This window comes from Trachymyrmex septentrionalis, unplaced genomic scaffold, assembly GCF_001594115.1.
Source record: "Trachymyrmex septentrionalis isolate Tsep2-gDNA-1 unplaced genomic scaffold, Tsep1.0 scaffold45, whole genome shotgun sequence".
NCBI lineage: Eukaryota > Metazoa > Arthropoda > Insecta > Hymenoptera > Formicidae > Trachymyrmex > Trachymyrmex septentrionalis.
Genome location: NW_017305622.1, coordinates 221,300 through 228,782, shown reverse-complemented (window position 1 = coordinate 228,782; position 7,483 = coordinate 221,300). Strand labels below are relative to the sequence as shown.

At 35.2% G+C, this 7,483-nt stretch overlaps 1 protein-coding gene across 1 annotated transcript; it reads right to left on the bottom strand.

Annotated features, from left to right (window-relative positions):
* Window positions 1–4,779: 4,779 nt before the first annotated feature.
* On the bottom strand, window positions 4,780–7,363 carry LOC108751485. The gene is made up of 3 exons (XM_018491721.1): window positions 7,359–7,363; window positions 5,535–6,901; window positions 4,780–5,045 (listed from the first exon to the last, which is right to left on the bottom strand). The coding sequence occupies exons 1-3, from the start codon at window positions 7,361–7,363 to the stop codon at window positions 4,780–4,782; spliced, it is 1,638 nt and encodes a 545-aa protein (XP_018347223.1).
* Window positions 7,364–7,483: the final 120 nt, after the last annotated feature.

Below are 7,483 nucleotides of genomic sequence, written 5' to 3'. Positions count from 1 at the left end.
GTGTGTGTGTGTGTGTGTGTGTGTGTGTGTGTGTGTGTGTGTGTGTGTGTGTGGGACTTACTGTTGTTCTGCGGATGTGGGTAGGGTTAGCAGTCGCAATCGTTGGCCTCAGGACCCCACGGAAAGTTGCCACTCGGATGTAGAAGCTCCGGTCGAGTCACTCTAACGCGTATCGCGAACTCGCAATTTCGGAGATGGAGTTTGACTGGTGACTGCTGAGTGCCGAATGCCGAATATCGAATATCGAATATCGAATGCCAAATGCCGAAGGAGAAGTCACTAATAACGGCCGAGTCCCGAAGGAGAAGTCTAATAACTGCCGAATCCCGAAGGAGAAGTGACGCTCCTCGTGGAAGACCTCTCCTTTTATATGGCGAATTAGTGACGCCGAGAGCGGAGTACGTGTACTGCTGAGCCAATCCAGGATTAGGGATATTGTTTATAAGTCTAAGATAACTTTCGTCATCGACCGTTTCTCGAGTGTCTAATAGATGCGAGCCACATGTCATTGTTGCTCACACCCGCTGTTTCATTTTACAAAGTCTAGTCTGTTTGTTCTTAAGTTTCGCCTATCTGGCCCTTGGTTCCAATATCAACCCAACGGTTCTGTCCCGAATGGTTTATTAGTTAAAAACTGTGCGTTCATTGTTCTCAGCTCTTATTTTATGTTATAGTCCTCGAGATAAGGTTTGTCTATTTGATACTTGATTCAAATATCTAACCCAACGGTTCAGTCCCGGATGGGTTGTTAGTTTAAAACGAGCATTTATCGCTCTCAGCTCCTATTTCAAGTGGTTTACTGCTCACTAATTCTTTGTGATGACGAAAGTTTCTTGTCGAAGAAAAGAACTGTGGAGTCTGGACGTAACACTTATTATGTGTCCGTTTTTATCTTGTATTTATTTAAATTATCATTAATCCGTTATTAATCTTATTTATAAAATATTTAAATTATTTTTCTTTCAGAAAATAGGAAATATCTGTCGACTATGAAATTTTGTTTTTAACTGTAGTATTTTTAATTACTTTTAAATGTGGTAAATTGTAATTTTAATCGATTTATTTATTTATGTAAATTATGACCCGACTTGTGCTGTAGCAGCGTACGTAGGCTGTACGATCATGAATAATCTCCAGATAGATGCACCATAATCCTTGTACCGCAAGGAACAATGATTCACGTCTACCATCAGCTTCCATTATTAAAAAATACGGTGTAATGATTAAACGTATCAGGCAGGTGATTGTAATCATAAGCGTAACAACACCATAAGCAGTGTTTACGAGCATCACTGTGTCACATAATAATGCATGCACTGTCATCAATTGGGAGATGTTGTCCGTGAAACTTTTGCCATCAAGAAAAAAAAATTATTTTAAAGAAGTATTCTAGTTTAAAGGCCTCATTTTTAAGATTACTTCTGAATTAAAATAAAAAAATTATCAATGCTACAGTAGAGACGAATGTCATCGAAACCGTTATATCACTTCTTTTTGGACTAAATGTTTTTTAAACAAAAGCTAAAAATAAAATTTTGGGAATATAAATGTAAACTAGAAAATGTTTTTTATCAGATAACATGGCAGTTTCTATAATGCTATTTGAAATTTTATTTTTTAAGGGTTCTGAGTATTTACGTCAGTCATATTGAATCGTGACATCAAAAGCGAGAAATATGACAAGCGACACGTTCAATTTTTGCATACCATTTGTAAATAAAGAAAATTTGATTGAAACAAAATGTTGAGATTGCTTTGAAAATTGGCTGAGGGTATTCTTATCTCTACTGGTAGTCAGTAAATAGTCATAAAAAACATTTAAAACGTGATTACTGATTTTTATTCAATGCGTATTCGTAGTCTATTATTTTTACGAGCCTTTCTTTGACTATTATTAACTGTCAGGAGAGTAAGGGAAAGCTGGATCGACAGCCGAATTTGATTGAGATCGACAGTACAGATTTTTTTAAACACCAAATTTGATAATAGTGACATCTTTCATTCATTTCTTATATCTATCATATATTGTTGTATCTTGCTCATACGCATTCATCTGTCTTTATCTAATCATTCATCTGTCTTATCATATTGCAACGCCATTTCTTAGAAAATCGAACACCTACTGTTGGACACAATTACTGCTTCGTGTACTATTCCGAATCTTTGCTCAGCGTTCGAATATACGTCATTTGAATATGGTATAAATCTTACTATTAAGCTGGACTCCCCACCAACACAAATTGAGTTCAGATATAGTAAAAAATTTAGTGTTATTTTGTTGCTTTAGAGCGAATTATGTTGTTCCAACCGTTTAGCAGTAAAAAAAAAAATAGATGGGTCCAGCTTAATGACAAGTTGAAACCCCCATAGTAATAAAAATATATACAGAGCTGCAATATCAAAAAAACAAGTACCTCAGATGTTGTTGCTTTTTCAAACATTACAGGGTTAGTTGCTCACATGATTTTGATACTGAAATGTTCCTCGTAGCATATACTATAAAAATATGTCAATTTTTTATTTTGTTGCTAACTATAACATACACAAAACAATTAGTTTATCAGCATCGGCGCCCACGCCGAGCACTTTATTCAATCAAAGATTGTTTAAAGATTGTTTAAAGAAGATGTTGCTCAGAAGTTTTTGGTACCAAAATATTCCTTGTAACGTATACTATCGAAATATACCCATTTCCGATTTTGTTGCTAACTCTGATACATGAATCGCCCGCGCCGATGCTGATAAACTAATTATTTTTCGTGTGTCATAGTTAGCAACAAAATCGAAAATAGTCATATTTTGATAGTATATTCGAGGAACATTTTGTTACCAAAAACATGTAAGTAACTAACTTTACATGTAGCTTTTAATCATGACGCTGTTACTCCTGACAACGCAGTTTTGTATCATGTCGATCATTTATCGATATTTGTTTTAAAAATGTAATTTTTTTGATATTTCTTTGAAGTATCTTGAAGCAACAAAAAAGCAACAAAAAATCTGATGTACTTTTTTTTTGATATTGCAGCTCTGTATATATTTTTTTACTATGAGAGAGTCCGGCTTGCCATTACGCTGGACCTACCCATTTTTTTATTGTTAAACGGTTGAAGCAACAAAATTTGCTCTAGAACAACTAATTAGCACAAAATATCACTAAATTTTAATTTTTGATTGTGTCCGAATTCAATTTGCGCTGGAGAGGGGCTTCCAGCTTAATAGGGATATAAATCTTTCTTTTGTGAAACTTTTAACCTTACAAGTAAACACAACCAAAGCTCTCTCTCTGAGAAATCATTTAAATGAGGTTTTAATATATTGTTTTATGGACAGAAATAAGAGATACATATTTTTTTTATACCGGCTGAGTCGCACTTTAAATGGGCGGAAACCTCCCTTGAAAAAGATCGATCTTTTTCTTTCAAAGCGAATATTTTCGAAACTATTGTATAAGAGATAGAAAAAATTTTCTAAAATAAAAATTGAATAAAGTTAAGAGTACTTTATAACTACAATAAAAAAAGTTTTTTAATTATTTCTTTAATGTTTACTCTCACCTCTATCCTTATTTTCAAAAATTTTTTAATTTTTACATATCGAAAATGAAAGAGCATTTTATACTAAAAATAATGATGTGTATTAAAATCTAATTCCGAAAAATAATTTTTCAGAACTATATGAACAAAATTGTCCCTATATATGCGCTCTGTATTCGTTTCATACCCCGTTGGCTGCTCGTGATAGCGACGAAGACAAATACAATACAATTCGTCATAGTGCAGTATAAGTATTGCATGACTATTGAAATAAGTTTCTTAAATTGTATTAATAATAACAATAATAATAATAATATTACTAACAATAGCGACTCTATTAAATTGCTAAAATCAATCAAATACTTTTGAAAAAATATAAAAGAATGTACGAAATATTATGGACAATTAAAAACTAGCAAGAATAAAGAAATTATTACGTTTATAAAATTTTATTTATTTCATTTTTATCGTAGAATAGCTAATTTTAGTGTTCAATGTTGACATGAATGTACAATATTAATAAGGCGCTGCGTCTTATTAATACGATGCTATGCAGAAAATAGATTTGCTGACGCATTTGTTTTGTCTGAGTACGTTGTTAAGTTAATAACAAAACTCAATCAGCGGGCGAAGTAAGAGTCAACCACATTTTTTAATTTTTACATAAAATTATATATTGTATTAAACGCGATGAAACATCACGCCAAAAAATAATAAATAATAAAACTATAAACTAATACATTACAAGTAACAAGTTTCGGCTACCAGTTTGAGCCCTCTTCAGACATTAGTACAATAAAAAATAACAGAATAAATTCAATTGTCGCAAGTATTCGCATAATCCGAGTAATCACAGTTCGGGTGAGTCTCGATCTCGAAACATTATTTCCGTATGGTTGAACAGTCAAAAGTATTAAAATTGTCATTGTTGAAGTTCTAGTTAATAAAACGGATAAATTAAAAACAAAAAAACGTAACGGACAAATACGTATAAATAAAATAATATAAAATACCTAAAGTTCAAACAAATTTCATAAAAATCATTTCATAAAAAACTCACCAGAAATCATGTGTAAGAAGTTTGAATTAATCTGTCCAAAAAGAACCAAAAAACTTTCGAAACGTGTACAGAGAGAAGGAACGCAGATATGTAAAACAGACATAATGTATCGATTATCATGTACGTTCAGTAGTGAGGATCAACACAGACTGAGAGAGGAGACGGGCTGTCCGTAACCGAAAGTCAAACTCTATTTATGATTGGAATGTACGCTTTGTGGAGGCCTTCGGTATCTGTCTGCAAATTGATACCATTCTTTTGTTTCCTGATATTAATCATCTCTGAAACTAAACGTCTCCGATAGCTGGGCTCTTCATCTAAGATTTCGACCTCCTCCCATTTAAATTCGTGGTCGAGTTGTCTTCTATGTTCCGTTATTACCGATCGTGCCGACGTGTTGTATTTAATATGATTGCGATGTTCTGCAATCCTTGTCTTTAGTTTTCTGCCTGTTTGTCCCACGTACGTAGCGTCACAATCATTGCAAGAGATTTTGTACACTACGTTGTTCTTTGATGTGTGTGGATGAACATCTTTGTGTACCTTAATGTATTTTTTGAGTTTGTTCGGACTACGGAAAGAAACCCTGATGTCGTTATTCTTGAACCGATTGAACTTTTCTGTGTGGCGCGGGATGAACGGAACCGTAAGCCAGGACACTGATTCCCTCGCTTCGTCCTTGTCATTCATACTGTTCTGTGTTATGTGTCTATTTCTATTCAAGTTTTTAATTCGTAGGTTGATTGTGTCAAATATAAATGATAATGGGTAGTCATTGTCTAATAAAATGTTAATGATAAGTGTCAAATTTTGTGTGTAAAACCGAAAGTCCGAAAGTAAAATTGTTCTGTCAACCAGCGAAAAAATCGTTCCTCTTTTTTGTGCAATGGGGTGGTTAGAATAAAAATTCAAAAACCTCCCTGAAAAGGTCGGCTTACGATACCAATCAACTCCAAACCCGTTACCAATGATCGATATAGTCACATCCAGGAAATTAATTTCATCACCCCCAAATTCAGAAGTGAATTGTAATCGTGGATGGAACGAGTTAAATTGTTCTACTATTGCGTCAATTCTTGATGGTTCCACCGCAGTACAAATATCATCCACGTATCTAAAATAAAATACTGCGTCCAAGTTCAACGACATCAAGGACACCGTCTCAAGTCTCCTCATCACCAAGTCCGCTATTATAGGTGATAAGGGGGACCCCATAGGAGTGCCGTAACTCTGTTTATAAAAATTGTTGTTAAACGAGAAAAATGTAGAATCAAGGATGAACCTTATTGCCCCCACGAACTCCTCCCTAGGTAGAGGACAGTCTCCGGCAACATACGTCCAATGTTCATTGATGCAGTCTATGGCTATATCCACCGGAACATTCGTGAATAAAGATTTTACGTCTAATGAGATTAATTTATATTGATCGGTGGTATGTAGTCTTTTTAATTTGTCAACAAGTTCGAAACTATTTTTTATATGACTATCTGCTTTAGGAATAGATTTAATTAATATATTGTGTACGAATGTCGCCAGTGGATAGAGCGGACTGCCCAACGAAGAGACAATGACCCTCAAAGGGCAACAAGGTTTATGTATTTTCGGCACACCATAAGCTCTCGGAAGTGATCCGTCACTACAATATAACGTCTTATATTTTGCTTCGCTAATATATCTCTTTGTCTTCCATCTGGTGAGCATGGACCTGACCGCTGTCGTGATTCTCCTGATGGGATCTTTATTGATAAGAGAGTATGTGTCCTTGTCATTCAGCAGAGTGATCATCTTTTCCAAGTAGACCTCTCTGTCTAACGCGACTGTGACATTGCCTTTATCTGCATGTGTGAACAAGACATTGGTATGCTCCGACAAAAAGGCGCGTGTCTTCGATTCCATTCTTAGCAATACTTTATCAATAGGAGATGTTGTGATTGGAGAGGAAATGATGCCGTTGAGAATTGGAATGGAGTGGTTGGTGATTGCGATTCTATTTTCGATCGGCATGCGATGCACCCCAGTTTCCACACTCTTAATGCAATCGAAAATTATCTTGCGTTTGTCGTTAAGTGGAAGAGCGAAGTTCTCACCTAGTTGTAGGAAACACTGTATGTCTGTTGGGATGGACACAGAGGATAGGTTAAGGAACCACCCGTTTCGGACAGTGGTCAGGGACGAAGATCTATGTGAGGTGAAGGAACTGGGATGTATGGATATCAAGTTGCTAGGAGAAGACGTAAGTCTTTGACGTAAGGATTGTTGACATTCGATGTGTCCTTGTGCCCCGATGTTGGGCCAGCACGTATGCCTGTATCACACTCATATAAAATAGGTTTGATTCTGGTTATGGTCTGTGCTTCCTTTTTATCACACAGCCATACGAGTTTGTGATTTAGTCTCTCTCTTTCTTTACGGAAAAGCACATGACAGGATTTTTCCTGTGTATCTAGAAACCTATCGAGAATCCTTGTAGGAAGACAACGATAAAGTCCGCTCACCACACGGAAGAGAGACCCCCTGTAAAAATCTGTTTGTCTATAAGCGTCATTTAGTTCTATCTGGAGAATTTTTTTAATCACAAGTTTTTTACATTGCGAAAACTTCTGATTAGATCTGTGATTGTGTAGTTCGATACGAAAATCGTTAATAGTGTTAAGGTGTTGCGGTACGACATTGTTATTAGCGCATTGTTTTAAAAAGCGTATGTGTAAGGAGTTCATGATAATCTTCCTGCGACAATTTATCCAACTTTTAAGAAGTTTTACAGCATGGTGACCATAGTACAAAGAAATGAATTTGAAAAACGAAAGATGTGTTGTTCGCATTGTTACAGCCTGCGTTAAATTCAAATAAATAAACAAATTCAAAGGACTCTTTCAAAACATAATAA